Raw genomic sequence first — 27,492 nt, 5'->3', positions numbered from 1 at the left:
TTAAGTTCTTACTTCCTCCCACTTGCTGCTGCCTCATGCATCCATTTCAGCATGGGAATAATCTGCATACCACAATATGCCCCCAGAGGACTCTTTCAAAAGAATTTTTCTCTGCGGGGAGGCATGAGCTAGGTTCAGAGCCATTATCTTTGGGTATCCAGTCATTTGAAGGGTGATTCAAGTCTGACGTGAACCATAATGAGAACCTATTATCCTTCCCTTGACTCCCTTGGATAAGTTGTTTTGAGTCAAATTTAGATGCAGAGGTTGACCCACCTCTTTAAATGTGCAGTTGGCGCAATCATGTGTAAAGCAGGAGTTCTAATTTTAAGAATGAAAGGCGTACACGAGGAGGAAGAGGAGTTGAAATTGCTCCCCCTCCCTCTACAGGTTACCTCACCCCACAATCTTGTCTTCCAGAAGTACCAGAAATGAACCCGGCATAAGCAGTGGACATGGAGAGAGACTAGTACCTCTTACCTATGTCTTCCTTTGTTCTCAAAACAGAACGCACACAGGACACACACCCTTTCATTGCTTGACATGTGATCAGGTCAGGGCTGCAATGAAAGAGACCAGTCTTACAGCACCATCATGTCTAGTGTGATCCTTGGACCTGCCAGACTCCCATGTCTGTTACCTAAATACAGAAGCCTGTTGTTTCCTTTAGAAAGCGGCTTGGCCTTCCCTGCTTTCCACCATTGGATGATAAACACAGAGCTAGCAGTCCTAAGCTTCCTTACTTTTATGTTCAGGAAGGTAGTAAACTACATTTTGTACTCCAGGTTGCCCCAAAGTCCAATTGCATAATAACCTGTGAACCCTTCCCCGCCCCCTTTGTAAGGTGCAGTTTATTTGGAACAAGCTATTGAATTGCCAAATGACTTGAAATTCTATGAATTTTAACACAGTTTTTTGGTTGTTGTTTTTAACCAGAGGAGCTCCTGAACAACTTTGCCCAGCAGATTGGCGCCTGGAGATTCTGCCTCTATTTCCTGTCGAGCACAAGAAATGACTATGTAATGATGTATAGTTTGACAGTGTTTGAGGTAAAGTACTAGGCAAGGGTAAACTTGCTCAAAGCATGCCTCTTATAAGTTCTGTTTCACTCAGTTAACTCTGTTGTGGTGATAATTCGAGCTAGTCCAGGGCTATGGATGGCCCTGGTTCCCCAGATGGTATTGGACTGTAACTCCCATGAGCCCTAGCCAGCATGGTTGCGGGTGATAGGTACTGTAGTCCAATAACATCTGGGGACCCAAGGTTGGGAAAGGCTGCCTTAGATTATTCTTCCGTTATACCATCAGATTATTTGCTCTGTGTTTAATGACAGCTTTTTGCACTATGAGTACTTCCCATTCCATCAGCAGAGATGATGAGTTTGAATTGATTTTTGAAACCCTGATTTAAAGATAGGAAATGTTGGGTCACCTGTTATTCTTACAGATGAGTTTTCCTTTTGGCAGACAGATTTCCATTATCTTGTTTATTTATTGCATTTAATGAAATAATTCCCAAGAATTTCAGTCTAGCCTTAGTATTAATGATCACCATTAAAAATATCCCTTGTTTTTTTGTTAGCTGCCTTAAAAGGTTAATTTTTTTCTACTCTGGCCATGAACAGGGGCATGCTATAGGAGCCAGTTAGTAGGGTTACGATTTCCCCTCCTTACTAACTAGGAATACATTGTTCAATTGTAAGCAAATATTTTACTGTTTAATGCCATTACTAAGTAAATATTCTGAAGTCAGCATTTTTCTTGATTTGGTATTATGGCCTCTAGATTTAATATCATGACTGTCAGCTCTTAACAGTAGCTGTAAGCAAGATATTTCAAAGATCCCAAGTTTGGTACAAAATGACACCTCACTTTCTTTTGTTCTTCCCCCAGAACCTGATTAACAAGATGTGGCTTGGGGTCCCGTCACAAGATAAAATGGAGATTCGCAGCTGCCTGCCCAAGCTTCTTTTGACTCACCACAAAACTCTGCCTTACTTCATTAGGAACAAACTTTGCAAAGTCATTGTGGATATTGGCCGGCAAGACTGGCCAATGTTCTACCATGACTTCTTTACAAACATCTTACAGGTAAGGCAGTTCCTAGAAAATCTTTGACTGAAGTTGGCTTTCTTGAATGTTTCCAAATGAAAACTTTGAGAGAAGAAATGATGGCCTAATATGTCAGTACTGTTTCAGTTTTCTTGTAGAAGGGGAAACCAAAGGATAGAATTGTGATGTGTTTCCTAAAATTCCATTAATTCTATTAAAGCCTGGCTTGACATATAAATATATCATCTTCAGTTGCCTAAAATCCGCTAACTTTTAGTTCTAGTATAAGCTGGTTAAGAGAGTATGCTATGAACCCAAGTGCCATAGCTAAAATTTTCAAAGTTACTGTTAGAATTATGTGATATATACTGCCCTCAGAAAACAGCATTTTATAAATGCACGTAATATTAGAATTGCCATATCACAGGGAGCTAGTATTTTCAAGCAAATGATTAAAAATCTGTACTATTGCTTAGATAGGCTTCACACATTGCTTATTCTGGCATGGCAGTCCATCTCCATGTCAGGAAAAGCAGGTATTGTGTTATGTGAGAACAGTCTTGTCAATGTCTGTCAACTTTGCATAGCCGTTACACCTAATGTATGTCCCCCAAGCAAAGAAATCTCATTATTGGTGCCACTTACATGTTACAACAGAGTGCATCACTGGAGGACCAATTCCTGTATCATGCTGGTACCATTTTTTGCTTTCTTTTCTCATTCAATATTCCAGGTAATTTTTGCCCTGCAGAAGCTTCCCTGTTCAAAAACACCGTAGAGATAAGGCTAAATTTTTTGCCCCCCTCTTTAGAACTCTGTAGTTTATCTTCCATCTTCAAAGAAGCTGTTGTCTGCTAATACTTAAACCTGACTTTCCTAACAGTTGATCCAATCCCCTGCGACAACTCCACTTGGGCTGATCATGCTGAAGACAACATCGGAAGAGTTGGCATGCCCACGGGAGGACCTCAGCATAGCAAGGAAGGAAGAGTTGCGCAAACTGCTCCTGGAGCAGGTTCAGACTGTCCTTGGGCTTCTCACAGGTTAGTGGAAATGACAGACATGTGGTGGTGGAGGGGGCAGCACCCTTGTATAATATCAGACCCTGGTGAGACAAAGGTCATAACTTCCTCTGACTTAAGATTACAGCACAAATTTTAATTTAAGCAAACGATATGGAGCTCTCTGCTGCAAGGCATGTACTGAGTTCCTCCCTCGGGCTTGGAACAATGCTTTCACCGGGTGCAGGAACAGCCTTAGTTTACATGAAACTGTTACTCAATGTGGTATAATGGGAACTCTCATGCAGTTGCTGGGGATTTTGCTCTTTTTTCCTGATAGGTATTTTGGAAAGCATCTGGGATAAGTACAGTGTCACTGCTGCCACTCCACCACCATCTCCAACTTCGGGAGAAAGTGGTAAGGTTTGAGCTAATCCTTAATGATTTTTGAACTGTGGATTAAGACCTAGCTATGTGGGAAGCACTATGAGAAGTTGTTGTCCATTACAGAAAAGAGATTCCTTTCTCAAGCTGTAGGGGGGCTGCTGCAGTACAACACCTTTTTACTCTGTAAACCATATTGAAAAGTGTCCATGGTGTGCAATCATTGCCCTAGTTCCCTGGCTGGAAAAGGAACCTTATTGTAGATTCCTGCCTTATGATCCAGGGCTTCTGACACTTACCCCAACAATGTGGCAAGGAGCCATGCTGCAGTGGCACTCTGGCTGCTTGGGCAATGTTGTAAAGAACCCTTCTGATGACGTGCATTCATTCATTCATCTCATTCTTGGCAGATGTGCCATTTATAATGCTTGTGAGCGTGTGCCAGAATGTGGCGATTTATACCTGTTCGCTTCAAAAACTGAGAGGAGTAATACAACTTACCATACTTTTCTGTGTATAAGACACCCCCTGTTTTGGAGGACTCAAATTTAAGAAAATGGGGGGAGATGGCACAGAGTTGTTGAGCTTTTTTGGGGGGAGGATTACCCAGGGTTGTTGAGCTTTTTTTAGGGGGGAATGCCGAAAATTGCCCACCCGCACATGTCAGAATTTCCACCTCCCGCCTGTCGCAACGGCAACCAGTCAACACCGCCCATTGACACAGCAACCAATAACACACACAATGGCTACTGACGGTTGTGGCAGCAGCCAATCAAACGTCCACCCTATGCACTATCCATGTATAAGAAGACCCCCACTTTTTAGCATGATTTTTAAAGAAACAAACATAGTCATTTACACGGAAAAGTAGGGTAGTTCACGTAACTGAAAAACTTAATCATGCTGAATAAATTCTGTTCAGACTAATGCATGATTTACGGTAAATGGGGAGAAGCTTGGTAGACTTCTCTGTGTGCTTAGTTAAACCTCATCATATCTTTCAAACATACAAAAGGGAATGGCTGCTCAGAAAAAATGCACCTGGAAAGAGATGCTTCATCAGGGGACTTCAGTGTGCAGCTGTGAACTGCTAAATGCCATGAAGGTTGAAAAATGTTGGGAAGTTTGGGAACCTCAATCTGATCCTCTGCACAAACATGCTTGTGAGCAGCTTGCTGTAAGCTGCAGCTGAAACTTCAGTCTGTGAAATAGTGGGTGGAAAGTCAGAAATGATAAAACATAGTGTCTAAAAATGTGAGCAGGGAGTTGAGATGTCCCTGATTCGAATTTTGCCTCAACTAGAACCTTGACTAGCTGGATGTTACGCAACCTCACCACCACCTACATGTATTCTGAAGTTTAGGGATGCTAATGCTTGTCTAACTTAGTGTTGTTAGTATCACCAAGAGAAAATATGTGAACTGCTTTGAACAGTTAAGCGTGTTATATGAATGTTAAGAGATCTGACTTGCTATAATCAGTGATCTTGGACCAGCCGCTATCCTTTCGCTTCACCTACCCCACAGGGATGGGACTGGAATAAAAACAAGTCTGTTTGAATAAAGGACAGGGTTGTCTTGTAAGAATTTCAAGTGACAGAAGTATGAATGATAATGCTGATGTTTCCATTTATCATTTCTCTACACTAGTTTGTTGTTGAAGAATACTTTTCCAATTTTACAAGTTTGTGTGTGTGTGTGTGTGTGTGTGTGTAAAACATATATATTATATTTGTAAAATGTCACCATGAGCTCCATGGAGGAAAGATGGGATAAAAATATACTAGGTGGTGGTAGATCCCGACCACAGTTTACCAGATCTGTGTTTCCTGGTTTGTGTGCCAAAATGGCCAAAAGCTCTGCACCAAAAAGAGCTTGGTTCTGATCCATGTGAATTCTGCAAAGTAGACGGTTGTCGATCTTCCCTTCCCCAGGTGACCTTTTAAGTAGCTTGTTGCAGAGTCCCAGCACAGCCAAACTATTGAACCAGCCAATCCCCGTCCTTGACACAGAGAGCGAGTACATTTGTTCCCTGGCACTGGAGTGCCTAGCCCACCTCTTCAGCTGGATCCCTCTATCTACGAGCATCACCCCTTCCCTCCTCACCACCATATTCCATTTTGCCCGCTTTGGCTGCGACACCCGAGCCAGGAAGATGTCCTCCCTCAATGGCAGCAGCCAGAACTCTGTCTTGAATCAAGAACATGGCCGGCTTGGGGTGCTTGCCATGTCTTGCATCAATGAACTGATGTCAAAGAACTGTGTGCCTGTGGAGTTTGAGGAGTACTTGCTGCGGATGTTCCAGCAGACGTTTTACCTCTTGCAGAAGATCACCAAGGAGAACAATGCCCATACAGTGAAGAGTCGGCTGGAGGAACTGGACGAGAGGTAAGGGAGAGCCAGCCCAGACTAATCGATATTGTTGATCTTTTCTGTTTACTGCAAGGTGGTCTTTACTGACTTCTTGTCATGCATGGTGTGTCTAATCACCTTTTTTCAGAGTCCCGTGACGAAGAAGGAAGGGTGGGCAGGTAGGTGTGACCAGGTACGTTGGCTGTGGGAGGCTGACGTTGCAAAGCGACTGTGGTGTTTGTATTCCTTCTTCCTCTCTCCCCCACCCCCGTTCATTACAGTTTGGCTGCAGGTCTGAGGTTGTACAAGATCTGAATTTGCCTTCATTCGATTGTTGCTGAAAGCAGCCAAAGAGACATAGTGAGGTAAAAGGGTCTTCCTTTTCTATCTGGCCTCTTCTGTCAAATTCCAAACAGATGGGGATGCTAATTGTAGGCATGAAATCATTCAGAACTCTTAGAGGTTTTAAAGTAACTTAGGAGAGCTGCAGTGGCTTGTGCTATTGAACCAGCTTTGCAAAATAAGTTGGTTTTTCTGTTCCTTTAAATACATATAGATTTACTTGTACTCTTTTTAAACAAGAGACTAGTAACCTTGGGTCACATCCACACTATACATTTAAAGCACATTCAATGCACATTTAAAGCACTTGACTCCTCCCAAAGAATTCTGGGAACTACCGTAGTTTTCTCCTTGGAGAGCTGCACTTCTCAGTACCCTTAACTAACTGCAGTTCCCAGGATTCTTTGGGTAAAGCCATGTGTTTTAGATGAGTGCTGAATGTGTATTAAATGTATGCTGTGGGATCTGCCCTTGGGGAAGTCAAGTTTGTTTGTTTTTTAAACAGAAATGTACTGAGAAAACTTTGGGCTGCTTTTGTCAATGACTTTTGACAATCAAGCAAAAATATCTTGGCTTTCTAGAGGAGCTGTTGAAGTGGAAACTGGCAGAGATGGTTATAGGATTCAGCACTCCTTGTGCTTCAAATTGCTGCCAGAGAGGGATTCCAGGGATCTATTGGTGCAACTGACAATATCGTTTGTTTCTACAAATGTTTCTACAAAAGACCTTCTTTGGAGGTCTTTAAGCGGAGGCTTGATGGCCATATGTCAGGAATGCTTTGATGGTGTTTCCTACTTGGCAGCGGGTTGGATTGGATGGCCCTTGTGGTCTTTTCCAACTCTATGATTCTATTAATGTTCCTGGAAGGCTAACGTCAAAAACAAGAAGTAGTGGCGTTATAAGTCAGTACTAGCCTATGTTTGTGCTTGAGAGGGTTGACTTTTCTTAGGCTGTGAGCACCTGGAGAGCATCCAGCCTAGTCATACCTTATCCAATTCCCAGTTTTTTCTACACCCACTCACCCCAATCTTTTACCTAATACAGTGGTCCCTCGACTTACGAATTACTCGACATCCGTAGGTTTCGACTTACAAACGGGACAAATGGCCACACGCTTACGGATTTTTCTACATCCGAACGGAAACCGTTGGCGGTTTTAAATGCGGTTTCCTCGACTTACAAATTTTTCCGAATACTTTTTTCCTATGGGAAACCGCATTTCGACTTCCAAACTTTTCGACCTACGAATGTGCATTCGGAACAGATTAAGTTTGTAAGTTGAGGGACCACTGTATACGATCTTCCTTCTTTCCTAGTAGACACTTCTGCTGCAAAGGAGAGGGCACATTATGTAAAACATCTGCTAGGTCCTACATGTCACTAGTAACCATGCTGTGCTTTTTTTTTTTATGTGGATTAGCTGAACTGAGTATTAAACTTGTGAGCAGCAAATCAAATGTGAGCCGGCGTCTCAAATTTCCTTCATATTTGGGGGGAAAGTCTTCCTATTGTGACTTTCTGGCCTACTTTTTCCTCATTCACTACATAAAATCTACCTGCCCAGTTCTTCTTAACACTTCCACCACCCAGTGCTCTATATTTCAGGAGCAGGTTGGACTTTGCCAAATCCTGGTATAGAGAGCTGCTGTAAATTGGCCTTTCTGAGTTAGAATGACGGTTCTAAGTTTTAATTCTCTTGGTGGCCTCAAGGAATCCATTTCCCCCACATCTGATACTTGGAGCGTCACAATACCTGTCTAAATTTCGGGACCGATCTAAGGACCCCCAGGATAATAGACATGAAGCAAGTTGAGCGTGTGAAAGAAATGTTCGGCAAATAACAATTATTGTATTATAATTTTGTCTCTCTTTCAGAGGCACTTAAAGTACAAAATGAAAGATGTTAAGACTACCAGTAAAGTTGTCCAGGTCTCTGAGTGTGCTGTGCACCAAGGAACTCTTTTTAAGTTCTGTGGCTAGGAAAAAAGACAACTTGAGGAATTTGTGTGTGTATCTCTGTTTTGCAGTGTTCTTTTAATAAGCTTCCCCTCTCCCAAGATCTGGAGGGTTTTGCAGCTGTGTGATTGTTCTGCCTTCAGGTGGGGACTCGACTTGAACAGTGATGGAGCACCAGCAGGCTTCCGAATGTTCTTGGGCTCCAACTCCCATCAACGCCAGCTAGCAGGGCCAATGGGCAGAGGCAATGGGAGCAGGAATCCCTGGACTATAAAGTTTTTTGGGGAAGAGAACAGCTTTGTTCTTCGCTGCCAGAGCCCTGTGTTCTTTCATAATTCAGTACCTTGATATTAGAAGATATTAGTTGTGCTATAGATGGATCCACTGGGGTCATTTGGTTTCCAGACGCACCACCCCTTTCCCCCCAACCATCATTCCCTGTTAAGGCCAGCTTTGAAAGTCCTTCTGGTTTCGAAAATTGGCATGCTATGTGGCATAGCGGGCTGTGGCTTGAGATGCACAACTATGTTTCAGCTAACATAGGTGACAGCGAAATACATAATGGGATTTCTTAGCAGAAGGTTTGAGTTGGTATTTTGACAAAAGCCAAAGTTGCCGTTGACGAGAGAATCTCTTTCTTGCTATGTTTCAGGTAATAATGGAATGAAGGGTTTCCTGCCGTGTAGGTAATTTCTGTAGGGATTTAATTTAATTGCTTTTAAAATGGCTGCAAAATGTGTTATTTAATGAAAGAGGTATGAAGTAAATTTAAATGTTTCAGTGCTTCTGTTGCTTCTGTCAGTATTCAGATTGACTTGATCAGGTTTTCTCTCGTCTTTCCCTTGTAGTTACATAGAGAAGTTTACTGACTTTCTGCGCCTCTTTGTGAGTGTCCACTTGAGGAGGATCGAGTCCTACTCCCAGTTTCCCGTGGTTGAATTCCTTGCATTGCTGTTCAAGTATACGTTTCATCAGGTACAGCACTGGCATGTCTCTTCTCCTTAATCCAGCTTTGTTTAGAGTTGATTATCCTATAAGGTTTCGCCTGAAAACACTCTGTCAGGTTTTTACTGCATTTGAATTAAAAATGTTACTCTTGCATTGCAAAATAGCAGCAATTCTGGTCTCCAGATTGACTGATTGACTGCTGAAAGCTCTGGGTGCATATGGAAATATTATATTGAGTACCACACAACACAGAGGTCTTGACCGAGATCAAATCTCGGTAGCTGTTTTGGTTTCCAGGAAAACAAAAATATGGAGCAAATGAGACATTTTTTAGTTTTGATTTTAAAAATGTACCTTTTATTTGGACCAGCTTTTCTTTCAAATGCAGGATGCAAGCATTTGAATCTCTCAGGCTTGTTCAAAGATATGGGGAATGAGTCGCTTTTGTGCCAGGATATGGTGTTTGCATATATTGTTTTGTCTCTGCATTGTTGGGTTTTTCCCAGCTCCAGGGTACAGTAAGAAAATTTAAAACAGAACCTAAATATATTAAAAAAGAACATATGCATTACTCCCTCTTCAAACCCCAAGGGGTTCTCAGAGCAACTGGTCATGAAAATAAGAATTAAAAGACTCAACAAAATTGGGACCTAAAAACTTATCAGAATGTTTTAACAACCAATTCCTCTTCCAGGGAACTCTGGGAATTGTAGCTCTGGCAGGGGAATAGGAGTCTCCAAACAATTCCCAGCACCCTTAACAAACTGGTTCACATAATTCTTTGGGGAAGCCACAACCGTTTAAAGTGGTTTGATTCTGCTTTAAATGTATGGTGTGAATGTGGTCTAAGGTGACATTAGGAGGGAGGCAAGGAAGAGAAGCTCCGTTGTCTATCAAGTGCCTATTACAATTCTCTCTCCATATTCAGTTTGTGCTACTGTTAAAAATTGTCTGTTGACTTCCATGTTTCAGCCTACCCATGAAGGCTACTTCTCCTGCTTAGACATCTGGACTCTCTTCTTGGACTACTTAACCAGTAAGATAAAGAGCCGTCTGGCAGATAAAGAAGCAGTTCTAAACAGGTAAGCAAGATTGGCAGTGCAGTGGAAGATCCCTTGCTCACTTGCTCACAGCTTTTCCTGCTGCTTCTTTCCTTCCCTGGGCATCATTTTGAAGGGTGGTTTTTGTTTTTTGTTTTTTTAAGGCTTGTCCTTTTTCTAGCAACTTGGGATATAATCCTCTGGTTGCCCTTGCTCTGCGCGGAGGCATTCAGGATTGCAGCGGAAAAGGCCAGCTTTATTTTTACTTGCTGTTGTTCTCACAGAGTCCATTTGGGTGCACTGCACTGGGCACAGTGGAGAGACGCTTGCATTCAGATATGTTTCTAAGCTAGAAATGAAAGCCTGATCTACCAAACTTGCTGCAGAATGATGTGCCAGAATGGACTGTACCATTTCACATCACTGTAGCTTGGGGCGGGGGGTATTTTGAATACTCTCCCACATATATAAGTTGTTGTTTTAAAGCACCATAAAGTTAAAAATCAAACTGGCATTCAAGGAATATTAGTTCTATCTCAAACTAGCTTTCTAGTTTTTGACCCTTCCCCCCATATAGGAGCATTCAGAAAAAGTAACACCCCTTCTCACGTCCCATTCTATATGAAGAGGGGTAATCCATTTTGCTGCTTTGTACAGCTGCGTATGCAGACCTAATGTAGTGGGAAATGAAACACTCCTTAACCGCTTCAGCCCAAATCTCACTGGCTTGGATTAAGGAGATTGGCAAACCAGAAAGGATTAGTTGCTCACAGAGGGAGTTTGCTACTTGTAAGAATGCAAGAAGAGGGAAGTTGCATCATTATTTCCGGACGTGTTTCTTTTTAATACAACTCTTACAGCTGTCATAGGGGCAGGAAGTTGTAGAGCTGTCATAGGGACAGGAAGTGTTTACCTATAAGCGTAAGTGTGCTTAAACCACAGGAACAGCATTTGAGGCTTCCTGTCCGTTGTAGTTTAAGCCTCTTCCCAGCAGAGCCTCATGTACAAATCACCTAGTCTGGGTGCTCCTGCCAGCCTCCCAGTTCAGATGACATCCTGGCCTGACCCTATTCCTTGCTCAGACTCTCCGCGTGCTTAAGATAGAGAGCTCATTCAATGCAGTTGTTTGTCCCTTGAAATGGTCTGCAGGAAGGGATTTGGGAGCACACCTTGGGTTTGCATGCTCAGTCCCCTCAGTGGAAGGGAAATGTTGGTTCGAATACAGGATCTTGGGGTTTAAATCTCCCCAGACTGCACGTTCAAATAACCACACTGAGAAGAGCATGAGAGCGTGTAAGATAAGATGTCCGCAGACTCCCTCAAAGCAGGTGGGGGTGGGAGAAATACATTTTTAGCTTGTTCACCTGCGTTTTGCATATGCTGGAGGGTGCTTTTTCTCAATGCTTATGAAAGAATAGTGGGACAGCAAGTACTTCCTGCAGCTTGCTATGTCACTGCTGGGGCTGATGTCACTCAGTGGTGTGTTGCTTTTTTATTTTTGTTTTGCAATTGGGGAGCTTCGTGAGAAAATAGGCTGAGTTCTGCATTTGTTCAGGCAGTAAACACCACATTTCTCAGAAGGGCAGTCTTTAAAATGAAGCCATACCTGGAAATGTTGTAACGGTATTTGCGGTTTTGTAGGAAAGGGCATCAGTTCCTTGTGCATGACTGGGGTTCTGGGCATTTAAAAATACAGAATGTATATCTGTATTTGGTTCCTGCATCAGGAAAAGCAGACTTCTGCAACCTGTATGGGTTAAGCAAGTCAAACCAATTTTCATAGTACAGTGGTGCCTCGCAAGACAAATTTAATTCGTTCCACGAGTCAATTTGTTTTGCGAAAAATTCGTCTTGCGAATCGCCATTTCCCATAGGAATGCATTGAAATTTCTTCTTTTGCCCATAGGAACGCATTAATTAAATTTCAATGCATTCCTATGGGAAACCGCAATTCGCAAGACGATTTTTTCACAAAACGAATTCGTCTCGCGTGTCATCATCAGATCACCATCAGATCGCAAAACGCATTTGTCCTGCGAAAAATTCGTCTTGCACGGCATTCGTATTGCGAGGTACCACTGTATTTATTTGCATAACATTCTGGCTGTGGGGAAGAGTGGAGAGCATTGTTAGGAAACTAATAATACAGTACAGTTCAACTTCTGCCTATTGAGATTTCATTGACACACTTTCCTAGCATATCTTTGAAGCTGTCAAGGACTAAAGTTTTGCTTGTTTTTAACAAGAAAAGCTAAACATCTCAAGGTGATAAATATCTGGTGTGAGTATGGTGCATCAGTACTGTAGATATACCTCAAGTTACAGGGAACACTTTTATTTTGAAATTCAAACCAGCAGCATTGCTAAATCGCGACTTGAATTTGACCTTATAACATAGATTCCCTCCCTCCGGAATATACAAACAAACTTTCACTCCAAATTGCTCCTTTTGTGTGTGTGTGCTTTCTCTCACTCTTAAAAGTGCCCAGGCCTGTGAGAGTGCAGGTTGAGCTAACCCTGTGGAAAACAGGCGTGGAAGTGTAGCCTGGATTTGAAATGGAACTTAGAATGACAAATAAAAGAGAGAAACAATATATATGGATGTAGCACAGTGAATCTGAGACTTTAAGATGTTGTCAGAAGCATGAAGAGTGTGTGCAAAAGAATGAAGTCAGAGAAGATGAACAGATGATGTATTAGGGCAGCTTCCCCACCCTAGTATGGCCCAGATGCTAAAGGACTAAAACTCCCATCATCTCTGACTATTGGACATCGTGGCTGGTCTGGAAACATCTGGAGCACAGCTAGTTAGGGGAGGCAGCACCAGGGCATGTACACACTTAGCAATCAGATTTGATTATGCATAACGGAATTCCTTTCTGAATAGCTCAATTGTCCTCATATTTAAATGAAATGTTGCTTTCTGCCAAGGCCTTAGTGAGAACTTCCTCTCTCACACTTCGTTTAGCAATGACTTATCTTGAATAAAGATGTGGTGTCAGACCAAGGGATAATAAAACTTATTTTTCAGATATTACCTAGGAATTTAAAAGAATTAAACATTCTTTGTGTTCTTGATACAATGAACACTGGGGGTGATATTCAACTAGGTCTGATTCAAAGTCGACTCATTGGAATTAATGGTTATGACTAAATTAGTTCCATTAATTTTCCTAGGTCTACTCTGAGTAAAACTTAGTTGAATATCACCCCATAATTGCTATTTTGCAAAACTTTTTTCAAAGAACAACAGCAACAACACCCATTTGTTCAGATGTCTCATGTCAGATGCATGCCATGCCTTTTTTATTGTCTATAAGCCCTACCCTTTATCAAAAAATAATCTCAAGAGGTGCTTACAAGTCTCCAATCCTTGGGCTCACCATCCAAAAAGGCATGGCACACAAGGAAAAAGGAATGGGAGGGAGAAGAGAAAACCAAGCTTGAGCGCAGCTCTTTAAAGTTGCAGTTCTTTTAGCGCAGTGATAGGGTTCTCTCTGTGGATATTCTGAATGTCTAGAATAGAATCAGCTCCTTGCTGGTGGCATTAGCAGTTCTGCTCTCTTGACCTTTATAAAGAGCAGCCCCTCCTTCAAAAGCGCCCTCTTACGTACATTTATTTAGAGCATTTGTACCCTGCTCTTCAGTCAAAAGACTCCCAGAATGGCTTATGTACAATCAAGTAAAATAAAGCAGTCCCTGCCTACAGGCTTCCAATCTCGGGGGGGGGGGGGGGGACACACAGAAAAGGGACATAATAAAACGAAGAGGAGGGAATTACCAGCTTGCATAGTTCAGGGGTAGGAGGTGCCTGGTGGAGCAGGGCTGTTGGAAGGAGCCCTGCTTCCTATCTCTCCCCACTGAGTCAATCTGATAGATTGGCTGCTACAGATGGAACCTGTAAACAACAACAACCACATCTGCATACCAGCTGGTGCCTATTATATTTCAATGGTGGCAGTTCACACATTCAGTTGCACGCTGATAGATTATCTAGATTCTGGTGTGAACTTGCCCATTGTTCCTAGCATGTCTCTGATATTGCACTAGAGCAGTAGTATAGAGCAGCAGTCTTCAGTCTTTCCAGACACACCTTTAACCCAAATATGCATTTGGGGACCCCTTTCTTTCTTTCTTTCTTTCTTTCTTTCTTTCTTTCTTTCTTTCTTTCTTTGCCATATATTTGTATGGTGGCAGTGCTGCTGTTGCGACCCACCTTAGACCAGGCTGTGACCTAGTGATGGGTTCCAACCTACCAGTTGAAGACCAACGGCATAGAGGAAACATTATGGTCAGCACTGAGGCCCCAGAACCTACTACAAACAGTGGGATATGAGAGTCTAGTTCCTTTCAGAGCTGCAGCAGATCAGACTGGGTTAGCCATCTCTCCAGTTAAATAACGTTGGTATAACTTCCCATGGACTATCATTTCCTTCCATGATAATGGTTCCAAATTTGATTGGGGTTTTCCTTTTGCTCTTTCCCAGGTACGAAGATGCCCTGGTTCTGCTGCTGACAGAAGTATTAAATCGGATACAGTTCAGGTACAACCAGGCCCAATTGGAAGAGCTGGATGACGAGACGCTGGATGATGATGTAAGAAGCAGAGGACTGTAGACTTGAGAATCATAATAACTGTGAAAGTAGAAAACATTATGCTTCCATTGCACATTATGGAATCTGAAGGCATGTGCAGAATAGCATAGCTAAGGCTAACAGAACTTTGCACCACCTCCAATGTCCTGTGCCTTATGATTGCAAGCCTGGGAAGTGTGGCGTGGGGGGTTATGAACCTTTTTTGCAGGTGTGCCAGGTTTTTTGAATTTTTACTTGCAGATTTGTTTTTAAGTTGTCAGAGTGTTCCAAAATGGCATTTCTTCACCCCCAGCATGAACTGGAATTGCCCACTTTACCACTTCAGCATTCTATCGCCTCATTTTTCTACTTGTGGAAAATCTGTTTCAACATCCCTGGTGCAAAGACAAATAAAACAGCTGACCATGGTATTTCTTTCTCACAGCAACAGACAGAGTGGCAGCGGTACCTACGCCAGAGCTTGGAAGTCGTGGCCAAAGTAATGGAGCTCCTGCCAACGCATGCCTTTTCAACCCTGGTAAGTAGAGAGAGTGAGCTTTACTCTCCCTGTCTTTCAGAGTTTCAGATCCATGCCATTGTTACTTCAAAGAGTTGCTTTTGGATGTGAGGTGTAGCAGGAATTCCAGGTGGTTAGAAGAATTGCCTGTTTGCGGGCTTCATTCCATTGAGTTCACTGAAATCCTGACCCCAAGGTTCTGTTGTCCTGATACAAACATGCCAGATAAGTAGATGGTGGTGGGAAAAGATGTTTGAGTTTGAGGATTGTGGTCCTTCTGACCTAGAATGGAGGCTCAAATAATAATAGTAATATTAACTAAAAAAAAAAAACCCGGTACACATGACTCACTTGCAAAGTTTCTTTCATACACGAAAGGCATTAATTACCCTGTTTCCTCGAAAATAAGACATACCCATAAAATAAGCCGTAGCAGGATTTCTAAGCATTCGCGCAATATAAGCCATACCCCGAAAATAAGACATAGTGATAGGCGCAGTTCTGGAGGGCGCCAAGGAAGAGGCGAGGCTGGATGTGTAATAAAAAATAAGACATCCCCTGCAAATAAGCCATAGTGTGTCTTCTTGAGGAAAAATAAATATAAGACAATGTCTTATTTTCGGGGAAACACGGTAGCTTAACTTCAAGCAGTGCTTCAGTCATTCACCTTTTCAAGGAATCTTAAAATCAATTGGCAAGCGTAAAGTGAAAGTATTTGGTGGAAATTGTGTTCCTGTGGGCCACTTTTGTACAGAGCAGGGGTGGCTTAACCTTTTTCTGACTAGGGTCCACTTTGAGGATTGGCCACTCCTTTAACAGTGGCATGCTGGCATGCGCATGTCACGAGATCATGCACGCTCACATGGGCACAGCTCCACCCTGGGTTCCAGTTCGAGACTGGACATCTGTTTTCTCACCGCCTGTCCTTGGCAGAAATCACGTCTTGTACAACCTCTCTGTAGTTATTGCCACAAGGAGCATGCCAAGTCAGAAGTAGCGTGAGATGGCTCTGCTAAACTTTCCCCCACCAGGAGGTAGGCTTTGAGTTCATAGACCTCGCTGGAACAACTATGTGGTTTAACTCCTGCCACATGACATTGACTCCTGGGATGGCAGCCAAGGCATCTGATCCTTTCCCTGTGTCTCCCGTCTTGCTTCCCTGTTGCAAAGCTGTGACATACCTGCCGGCTAGTAACACAGCATGCCATCTCCTTGTCCGGTGGTGCTAGATTAGCACTTAGAATTCCTTGGTGTGAGATTGACACTTCCGGCAGGGATTCCCTCCCCTGCCCTTTTCATCTCTTGGTGCTTTCCAGTTTGGGGACACTCGGTGCTGCAGTTTGCCAACAGATGGTGCATTTTTAAAACCTATATTGCAAATGACTCTCTAGCAGCATGGTGTGTGTTTAAAGGCTTGCAGTGGGGGTGGGGGGGAGCTGTGTGGCTTTTCACATTTGGGGAGCTGGTGTTGGTGCTTCTGTTTTTCAGCACTTTGTCCTTTGACCCTTGGCCTGTACACTAGCAGAACAGTAGCTATAAATGATCAATGTGACAAACCATATGTAGTGCTACATGCATTGTTGGAGGAAGTTTGCAAGAGACTGGAGACAGGTTAAACCCCTCCCTCCCTCGCTAATATTAGCATGTGACATTGTATGCCTTGTTTGCCATTACATCTGGGTTTAAAAAAAAACTAAGCTGGCGGAGGCAGATTTCAGTGGACCTGGAACATACCTCCCCCTTCCCACACCATTGCAATATTGAACCTGAGGGTGTGGGGAGTCACATTAGTACCTATAGGAACGCTTTCTAAAAGTAGTTGCAGAGCAGTGTAGGGCAGTTTATGGCAGGAATGTGACTGGAGAAGGAAAGGTTTAACCTCCCTTTCTCATGTACAGATTTTCTGGTGAAAATGGAAGGTGCGGGGAGTGAAATCTTAATACTGCCTTTAAAAACCACAGGCATTGTTGCTAATGATATATTTAGTGCCATGTAGTTTTGACCATAGGCTACTGTGCTATAAATCTGATCCAGCTCTCCCTTCACCATAAATTGCCTAGGGAACCTTAAAAGCAAGCTGCACTCTCAGCATAAGTCCTCCCATTATGATGGGGGTGATTATTGGCAGGTTATCATTATGAAAGGGACGCGGGTAGCGCTGTGGTCTAAACCACTGAGCCTAGGGCTTGACGATCGGAAGGTTGGTGGTTCGAATCCCCGTGATGGGGTGAGCTCCCGTTGCTTGGTCCCTGCTCCTGCCAACCTAACAGTTCACGTCAAAGTGCAAGTAGATAAGTAGGTACTGCTCCAGCGGGAAGGTAAATGGCGTTTACGTGCACTGCTCTGGTTTCGCCAGAAGCGGCTTAGTCATGCTGGCCACATGACCTGGAAGCTGTACGCCGGCTCCCTTGGCCAGTAAAGCAAGATGAGCGCCACAACCCCAGAGTCATCTGCAACTGGACCTAATGGTTAGGGGTCCCTTTACCTTTTATCATTATGGAATTGTTCATGGTTATTTCCCCCCTGTTGCTAAGGCTGACACTGTTTATGTTAATCTGCTTTATTTTGTGTATTCTTGTGTGTCACTGTTGCATATATGGCCACTGCGTAAAGGTGGGATATCAGTCTTTTACAAAAAATGGGAACAGTGATTTACCTTGCTTATCTTCATAGACATCCCTAGTAACGAATGTGAAGCCCTTGGGACATGTGAATGCTGGGTAACGGCAATGGAGTATGTTACTCTTGACCACTGGGACCCATGCAGTTCTGCAAACATGTATTTAAGAGCATTCGGGATCTTGCTGCAGACCATTAGTAAGCAAGTCCTGTTTTGGAAAAACTTCTTCCCCAGGGGAATCGTTTTCCTGCAGTGTCCCATTGACATCATTTTTCATTGTAAGGCTATGATACTGAACCAGTCCTGAACTCCCAAACTTTTATTTTCCCTGTCCATGAAGGTTTAGGTGACAGATGAATTGTGCTTAGGCCAAGATTATAAACAGCAGGGAACCATACATGGTTACTGTAGTTGAGAACCTTGTAGTTATGCTTGTTTTCTTCTCCGCAGTTTCCAGTTCTCCAGGAAAATCTAGATGTATATCTGGGGCTCCAACAATTCATAGTCACTTCAGGAACAAGTAAGGCAAACTACCAGTGTTTAAAATCTCGTGTGTGTTGTGCTGTTTGTGTTGCTATAATATGGGGCTGATCACTGAGCTAGCATTCTTTAACTTGGGAAAACTGCTTTAAGTATGTGCATGTTCATACTGACATTAACAGCAATTTATACTGGCAAAAACATCCCAGTAGCTAAAATTTGCTTACTCTGTATGGTGTCTAACTATATTACTCTGTGTTATATAGATGTTAATACATTCTACCTGTTGTAAATTCATTTTAGCTTATGGCTTTCATATGCACTTTTTTAAAAAGGTGTTTTAACGTGCTTTATATAGCTTGTCTCAAGTGAGGTTTTTCCCAGAGGTATTTTATATCCTGCCCTTTAATAAAATTCCATATAATAATACAGTTTGGCTAAACACCTTGTATAATGCCTAAGTAATTTTATTTCTGAAGTGTCTCAATCGAAGTAAACTTTTAAATACAGGTATAACCAATAAGGCAGTAAAACCGAAGCAGCATAAAACAGTTAACAGACTGTAAAACAATTATTTTACATATATATATATAAAAGATTACAAAGGCTTATGAAAATAATAAAACGGGCCTTTGCCTAGAATCAAAATAACAAAAATGATGCCAGGTAAGCCTCTTTAGGGTGAGCTGTTCCATAGTTGGGGTGCCACCACTGGGAAAAGCCCCCTGCCTGCCTGCCACCCAACCACCTCTCCTCAGACGGTGAGGACATTCTGTGGAAGGCTGTCTACTGAAGATGTTAAGGTACAGAAAGGTATATTTGGAGATGGGCTGTTTTTTGGACCCCTAGATGTTCAAGGTCAAACTGACAGTTTGAATTTGGGCCGGCAACAGACCAAGAACCTCTGCAACTAATGCAGGAGAGGCCTGAGAGAAGATCAGAAGACCCAGACATGTTAGGAATCTGGGAATCTACCACATTCTGCACAGACTGCAAGGCAGCCCCATGTAGAGCGTTTTACAGTAGTCTAGGCATGTTCGAGGTCAAAATGGCTGGTAACCACCCACAACAGGCACACCAACTCCTAGGGGCTGGGGCAGTTTCGACTCCATCCCCACCAAAGTATATCCACTGCTGAAGAGCACACCCACAAGAAAACACACTGGGATTTAGTACCTCCAATTAAATAGCAGGAGTCAAAGCAATCTTAATTTTTGTGGCCAGAGGTGCCACCTTCCTAAGAGACAACGGCACCCTCAATCCTCTTAAGAAGATGGCACCTCTGGCCACAAAATTAAGATTGCTTTGACTCCTGGTATTTAATTGGAGGTACTAAATCCCAATGTGTGCTCTTCAGCAGCGGATATTAGAAACACGCAGCTTCTCTGTGTTGCAGTTGTATGGAGCCCACCCCCTTGAACCAATCAGGATTTTCTATCTCCGATTAAACTACTTTGACTTATACTGTTTGGGTCCCTGTTCTGAAAAATATTTTAGCCTTTTGGGAGGAAAAGAGCTGCAAATAATTAGTGAAGATTAAAACCCCAATGTCCTCTTTAACAATGCCCCTTTTTAAGCGGCCTAATTTAGCAATCTTGCTTGCATTCGGTGCTTGAACTGTGACCTGCAACACAGCTAATGCAGAGCAAATGCATGTAATGTAATTATGGTAAATGTTTCATTTCCTGGCAAGCTATCTGCATAATTTGATTTCTCATATGAGTGCCTTGTGTGTGTACAAGGTTATGGCTTCGGACAATCTTTGTATTTGAATTCTATGAAGAGTTTGTGCAGGAGACAGCCATTTCTTTAAATCACCTTAATGGGCAGTAATTTGTCCCTATTAGCAGAAGCACTTGCATTCCGGTTTCTCCTTGCATTTTTATTCCCACTGGCTCATGCTGTCCTTTCAGGTCACAGGCTGAACATCACTGCAGAGAACGACTGCCGGCGCTTACACTGCTCCTTGCGCGACCTCAGCTCCTTGCTCCAAGCGGTTGGTCGGTTAGCCGAGTACTTCACGGGGGACATGTTTGCCACGAGGGTCAACGATGCTCATACTGTAGTGGAGAGGTAGGCAGCATGACCCTTTTGTAGCGTTGGATTCTGGGACAGGGCTGCTAATAGCTGCTGGCATTTCAGCTCCAGCCGCTGTCTGTCCTTATGATATGCCTCCTGTAAGTCTTTACGTGCAGTCCTAAGAGAATCCTGCTGTTCTTTAGGCTGCCGAATGCAAAGGTGACTTCTGAGCAGTTTACACACACTGCCTAGAAATACTATTGATAAAGCAGCATGTAAATGCATTTAAATAGATAAAAGAAATAAATGAAACATAGAAACCAATAGCACAGCATTGTTAAAATGCTGAAGAATTTTAATAATACACCAGAATTCAAATATACTATAAAGCAGGCATCCCCAAACTGCGGCCCTCCAGATGTTTTGGCCTAAAACTCCCATGATCCCTAGCTAACAGGACCAGTGGTCGGGGAAGATGGGAATTGTAGTCCCAAACACCTGGAGGGCCGAAGTTTGGGGATGCCTGCTATAAAGCAATCCCATTACAGCACCAAAATATAAACACCAGTGATTACAATATGCAGCCGTGATCATGGGTGTTGTGTTTCCAATGGAGAAAATAGAAAGATGCTTTATACCAAATCAGGCCACTGGTCTGTCTTGCTCAGTATTGCCTTCACTGACTGGCAGTAACAGCGGAAGTGGTAGGGCAGGCATGCAAGCCTCTTACCTGTGGGCCAAAGCAGGCAAGGATCCTGATTTGACCTAGGAAGCCCTATTTCCTCATGTGATATGACCTCAGGCAAAGCCAGGACTGCAAAGGAGTAATGAGCCTGAAAGTGCACCTCTGGTTGTTTATCTGCAACTGGGATTTGCATCTGGCACCTTTGTAAATTTGCTGTGAAATGCAAACCAAGGTAGATCTGTTCCAGCAGCAAGTGATATTTACATTCAGCACTAAATGCAGGCATGCTGGGTTTGGTTCTGCCCACCTGTCAAAGTCACCTACGGCAGATGGGGATGCCATGATCTTGCCCACCTGTCAGATCCAGCCCCCCACCCCTGCAGTAAAACATACTACCGGTACTTGTAAGGTTTGGCAGGCTGGATGAGGGTTCGGAACTTTCTAAATCAGATGTCTTCAGACTCCTTATTTGTTATGAAGCCCTGTATCCAAAAAGGACGTCCTACTTTTCCTTTGAATAGCTCAAAGTAGCAAACAACAAGAAGTTAGAAACAAAGAAACATTTGTAAAAAAAAAAACCCAGAAGCTTTTCTTTTGGGAATTATAGGAACAGAACTACCTAAACTGCATAGAAACTTATTCATGTTTGCGACTACAGTGGCAAGAATGTTACTTGCCCAAAAATGGAAAGAAGCAGAAGTCCCAGCAAAGGAAGAATGGGTACAAAAAACTTATGGAATATGCAGAAATGGAGAAACTTATCGGAAGAATAAGAAATCAAGATAACAAACTTTTTATAAAAGAATGGAATTGGTTTATTGAATTTTTTCAGATGAATTGTAAACAGATAAGAACATTGGCAGGATTATTGTAATAACCTGCAGTTTCATAAGGGTATATATTTAAAGTAGATGAATAAATGAGCAGATTAAGTTAATTTGGATATGCAGAAGGTATTTAAAAAATATTAAGGAACTACAGAAAGGGGGAAGGAAGTCAAGTTTTGAAATGTTAAAATGATTGTAAAATTAGTAAAATGTATAAACCTGAAAATCATTTTTAAAAAATTTAATTGCTAAAAGCAATTGATCACAATATCAGCCCCCCAGATGTCTTCCAACAGCATTACTTATAAATGGGCAAAACTGGACACACGTTCCCTTCCTTTCCCTTCTGTGCATAGATTCTGTGCATCCAACTTAAAGTAGGGTTTATGTTCAAGATAGCAGAGGATCCTGTATGTTATTGAGTCCCACTTTTCCTCATTTCCTTGCCTCTTACCTCCTCCCACAGACTGGTCAAGGTAACTCTATATGGGTCCCAGATTAAACTCTACAATATTGAAACTGCTGTGCCATCTGTCCTGAAACCTGACCTTATTGATGTGTGAGTATGGTATAATTAAAAACAAATATATGCAGTGTTAGAAAGTGTTTCGGAAATGCTCACTTGAAGTCTGGTTCCTTACTGAAACCAAAAGACATGTTTTGTTCCTATGCAAGGGAACTGAGGTTTGCGAAAGATCTTTCCTGCATGGGAAATCAGAGGGGCCCAGCAAAATCTGAATGACCACAGCCCAGGCCCCACCAGACGTCCCTTCCCAGCTGCCGATCCTCCTCATCCCAAGGCTAAACAATGTGCCCAAAGTTTTGCTTCTCCATGTCCTGTGGGAGGGAGTTGTGTGGTCAGTGGTCTGTGCAACCTCTGTAGCAGCTTGTCAACAGTCCTTTTTAATAGATTATGGCACTGCCTCCAACTAAGAATGTCAGATGTTTTCACTCCTTGACTCCATAGGCCCAGCTCATGTGTCTCATATCCTTTCCTCAGTGTTGCTCACTCCCTCATGATGCAACTGCCCCAGCCAAATGATGTCATGGGCTGCTATGACCTGAGCCCAGCCAACCAGTTTTTCGCAGAGCCCGCATGATGTAGTGGTTAAAGCAGCCTTTCTCAACCTTGGGTTGACTAGTGGTCAGAGATGATGGGAGTTGCAGTCCAACAGCATCTGGGGACCCACGGTTGAGAAAGGCTGGATTAGCATGTTAGACCTAGGAAGCTAGGGTTCAAATCAGATACACAACTGGAAATGAGTAGACCTGAAGCTTATTGGTCCTGTGTACTTCTATTCCCTTCAGCTTACATTTGAGATTCTGTCTCTCTCTGTTTCTCTAGGCATGCACAATCCCTTGCAGCCCTGCAGGCTTACTGTCACTGGCTAGCACAGTTCTACAGTGAAGTTCATCGGCAAAACCCCACACAATTTGTCTCCCTTGTCTCTACTGCCCTGGAAGCAATCACTCCATTAATCAGTTCTAAGGTACCACGCATGACCCAGAGGCATCAGCCATTGTGTACAAAACCAAGCCTTGAAACTATCCCTCTTTTCCCAGGCAAGGTGGCCATTCTTGTGCAGGGGACGTAAATTAGCTTTTGAGGTTGCGGACTGGTCTTATTGGTCAGTATGTATAATGGGAAGCTGCCTCATTTGAACTGTCAGTGAACTGGTGCTGGGCTGAGCTACCATTTTGCAGCAGTACGAGCTTCCCTTTCTTGGGTGGGAGGTAACCTTTCAAAGTGAGTGCTCAGGAGAACAAAAGATTAGAACTGGAGCCTGAGAACTTTGCCTCCAACCTGGTTCTACTCTGTCCATCCTGTGCTGTTTAGAGTGATGGTGGAGCTGCAGTCCTCTCCAAAACTTTTCAGGTTGGGTTCTGGCTGCTCCTGTCTTTTGTCTTCTTTGTCGCCAATTGGGGAGGCTGGCTTCCCTTTTTGATAAATGGCTCTCCCTCAGAACTCCTGAGAGGTCTTAAACTTCTTGTTGCTGCTTGTAATCATGGGCTGAAAGAGCGGCGTAAGCAAGATTCTGGCTAGGTTATTGTTGTTGTTGCTGGTTGGCCCCCCCATTCATAAGCTATTGAAGGGGTTCCAGAAGACCAGTTCATGTCCTTTAGCTGCCCCTCTGTGGAGCAGCAGTCACAACAAACCCGTTCACTCTTATGTACCGTTTCTGAATCTTCTGGATCAAACCCTTCTGTTGATTCAGCTACAAAAGAGGCTGAAGATCTCTGTCCTCCTGCTTCCCCCCCCCCCACCTCCCTGCCCTGCTCAGGTACAAGAGAAGTTACTGTTGTCCTCCTGCCACCTGCTCGTCTCCTTGGCCACCACAGTACGGCCCGTGTTTCTTATCAGCATCCCAGCTGTCCAGAAAATGTTCAACAGGATCACAGATACTTCTGCTCAGCGCCTCCCTGATAAGGTACAGTGGGACTTAGTGAGCGAGCCGCCATTGTATTGGCTTGGATAGCGGAGCAACACCACTGCACGTCCATTAGCTGTAGATGGTTCAGACACAAGAAGTAATTCTGGGTAGGTAGCTTAGAAGTGGCCTGCTTCCGATCTCACAGCTGCTTCCAATAAAGAGAGGGGAGAGGAGCAGCATGCACCTGAACCATTCATGTGTGTTTTGCTTAATGCTCAGTAAGCCTGTTGGCTCTAAGCTTTTTGGCTCTGCTGTTGGCATGTCTGTGCAGTGTCGTGTCAAGGCAATCCCACCAGCATCCTTTTCCCTTTTGGAGCTGTTGATTGTGTTTCCTCAGCTCCTCCTCCTCCTCTCTCTCCCTCCTCACCTCTTTTCTTTTCTTTTTGTTTGATCTGTCTTATTCTCCGCAGGCTCAGATACTCGTGTGCCGAGCGCTCTCAAATATCCTGCTGCTGCCATGGCCAAACCTCCCAGAAAGTGAACAGCAGTGGGCCATTCGCTCGGCTAACCACGCCAGCCTAATCTCCGCCCTCACCAGGGATTACCGCAGCCTGAAATCCAGTGCCATCTTGCCCCAGAGGAAAATACAGCAGGACGATAGTAAGTTTGCCCAATACAGGCCTTGTTAGCAACGGCAGAGTAGCTGCTAACACAGTCAGAACTGAAGGATCAGTAAACCTCTCCGACATTCTGGCCAAAGTATCCCATAGCAGCTTTGCATAACTGATCATCCACTCAGTTCTCAGTGGTCCATTGGCAATTAACCCTTACCTATAGCTGTGAGTAACATTGAGATCTTGAAGTCCTCCTAAGTCCAGGAGAGGTTAATAATCAGTTTTGTTTCCCTTCCAGCTGGTCCTTCTGGGGAAAATAAGGGGATTGGTGCTGGGGGTTGCGAGGTTTGGACAAATGCATCTCTCGTACTCTGTAAAGTGTCGTGCTCACTAATGGTACTATATAAATACACTCATCCCCCCCACTTGTGTGCGACTGTGTATACATGTGGCACCAATCAGTCAATTCCTAACCTGAAATGGCAAGAGACAGCTGGAAAGTCCTTGTGGCTCACAAGGAGTATGTCAGTGAGCCAAAAGTCCAGGGGGGGGGAATACTCCAAGGGCTCCAAAATCGCATGTGGGAGCTCTTGCTGATGCTATGGTACCCTGTTCAACAGCTGTTTGGCAGGAAGCAGTGTGTACTGCAGCAGGCTCACCACTTAAAAAGGTAAAGGTAAAGGGGCCCCTGACCATTAGGTCCAGTCATGACCGACTCTGGGGTTGCACGCTCATCTCGCATTATTGGCCGAGGGAGCTGGCGTATAGCTTCCAGGTCATGTGGCCAGCATGACAAAGCCGCTTCTGGCAAACCAGAGCAGCACATGGAAATGCCGTTCACGTTCCCGCTGTAGCGGTTCCTATTTATCTACTTGCATTTTGACGTGCTTTCGAACCGCCGACCTTCTGATCAGCAAGCCCTAGGCTCAGTGGTTTAACCACAGCGCCACCTGGGTCCCAGGTGGGTCGCCACCAGAACCCAATTGGGGAGACTTGTGCAGCACTTCAATTAAGGTTTTAAATCCTAATTCAACCTGTGGTTGGTGAGGGGGAGATGGAAAGGATTTAGACTTTTGCAACTGCATGTTTAATATGGGATTTAAAGCCTAATTAAACACTTGATCGGTGTGAAGAGGGAATAAGGAGGTGATTTCTCTGCCACCATCATTTCCTCCTCCTCCCTTTTCCACCAACCAGCTGTTTCCTCATTTGGCAGCCCTGGATCACTTCAGATGGATCCACCCTGGAGCAGTTTGGGGCTGCTTAGACAAATCCTGGATTGGCCCCATTTCGTTTGGGATCCTGGATTTGTCCAGACAGGCTGCACAACTCTGGTCATTATGCTGCATCTCTTCAGAGACAGGACAGACTGACCCATTCTCAGTAGAAGCTGTTTAGGAAGAGGCAAGGACAGAGTAGGGAATCTTACAGAGATGCACCTCTCTGGGATGGGTGTCTTGGGTCCACATTTTGTAATTTCCCATGAAAAACCTAGCCATTTTCTCACGGCAAATAGTTTGGGAATTTCAGGCTACCACCTCTTAACTTTTATCTATTTTCACCACCCACTGGTGCCCTGGGCTGATGGTTTTAATGTCCTCTCTTGATTTTGCAGCCAAGACAGTTATCCATCAGACTCTCAGCGTCTTGGAAGATATCGTGGAAAGCATCTCTGGGGAAGCCACCAAGTCCCGCCAGCTCTGTTACCAGTCACTACAGGAGTCTGTGCAGGTCTCGCTAGCCCTCTTCCCAGCTTTCATTCATCAGTCAGGTATAACCACAGGGCAGCCTTTCCTGGCGGGGGTCGTTCAGGAGCTCTCACCTGTACTTGGCAAGAAGTCCCATTGGGCTGGCATGGTCGCACAGGCGCTGCCGGCGCCACATTAATTCCTGCCCCACCTGCCCACACTTGTGCTGAGAATATTCATCAGGAATCAAGATGGCACTATGCATGCCACTGGGCTGTCCCAACGTTGATCTTTTCCATGTACAGGGAACAATTCGAATACAGGTCCTAGCAGGTTTCAATGCAGCGAAGAAAATCTGAATGAGGCTTTCGAACCAAATGTGGGTGGTTTACAAAGGTGACTCGTTAATTTAAGCAAGCAGAAATTAAGGGCAACCCCAAATGGTTTTTAAGTTGACTTTAACTATCATTTCATTTTGAGTGGGATTATATTTACTTATGCTACTTCTTTTGTATTTTATTGTACATGCAATGGCCTATGGCTACAAGCAAGAAATGCTTTATCATATTTTGTCCAGGTAAAAGTTGGGAATTTGTAGTGCAGGGGAGCCAAGAATCCAACTTTCTAGCTGTACCAGCTTAAACCCAACTGGTCACGATCCGCTCTTTCTGGAGTAATGCTTGCTTTGTCTCAGCCAGTAGGAATCTTTATTATCTGGTGGCCATCACTAAAGTGGGGAAATAACTCTCACCTGCTCAGTCGCCCAGGGCACCAGGGGGCAATAATGCGGGTGGAGAAAGGCAAAAAGAGCTAAAATATATTGTGTGTAAATTATTTTATGCCTCTGAACTTTAAAACAGCCTTGGCCTGACACTGTATAAGGCAGATTCCTATGTTCCTACTACATATGTAAGAGGGCGGCAGCCGTCAGAGGTGGCCAGCTCCGTCCAGCCTGCTGTCCCCAGCCCAGCCTGCTGCCCAAGGCAGCGCGCACCCCACCCCACCCCCATTACTATGCCACT

General features: G+C 43.8%; 1 protein-coding gene across 5 annotated transcripts in view; it reads left to right on the top strand.

Moving 5' to 3' along the window:
* The window catches only part of XPO6 (exportin 6), a 50,521-nt gene that overhangs the window by 16,009 nt on the left and 7,020 nt on the right, over positions 1 to 27,492 (top strand). For 4 of the 5 annotated variants that reach the window (XM_060282470.1, XM_035131974.2, XM_060282469.1 and 1 more), the window contains 16 exons: positions 937 to 1,049; positions 1,893 to 2,090; positions 2,935 to 3,094; positions 3,393 to 3,470; positions 5,370 to 5,823; positions 8,934 to 9,060; positions 10,006 to 10,115; positions 14,561 to 14,669; positions 15,094 to 15,186; positions 18,236 to 18,305; positions 20,179 to 20,338; positions 22,263 to 22,355; positions 23,142 to 23,286; positions 24,079 to 24,225; positions 24,639 to 24,828; positions 26,398 to 26,553. In XM_060282470.1, the coding sequence (XP_060138453.1) occupies positions 937 to 1,049; positions 1,893 to 2,090; positions 2,935 to 3,094; positions 3,393 to 3,470; positions 5,370 to 5,823; positions 8,934 to 9,060; positions 10,006 to 10,115; positions 14,561 to 14,669; positions 15,094 to 15,186; positions 18,236 to 18,305; positions 20,179 to 20,338; positions 22,263 to 22,355; positions 23,142 to 23,286; positions 24,079 to 24,225; positions 24,639 to 24,828; positions 26,398 to 26,553 (2,403 nt within the window). The remainder of the gene's footprint in view (positions 1 to 936; positions 1,050 to 1,892; positions 2,091 to 2,934; positions 3,095 to 3,392; positions 3,471 to 5,369; positions 5,824 to 8,933; positions 9,061 to 10,005; positions 10,116 to 14,560; positions 14,670 to 15,093; positions 15,187 to 18,235; positions 18,306 to 20,178; positions 20,339 to 22,262; positions 22,356 to 23,141; positions 23,287 to 24,078; positions 24,226 to 24,638; positions 24,829 to 26,397; positions 26,554 to 27,492) is intronic. The other variant, XM_035131973.2, reaches the window with a different exon arrangement.

This window comes from Zootoca vivipara, chromosome 14 (genome assembly GCF_963506605.1).
Source record: "Zootoca vivipara chromosome 14, rZooViv1.1, whole genome shotgun sequence".
Lineage (NCBI taxonomy): Eukaryota > Metazoa > Chordata > Lepidosauria > Squamata > Lacertidae > Zootoca > Zootoca vivipara.
This window is presented reverse-complemented; position numbering and strand designations above follow the sequence as displayed.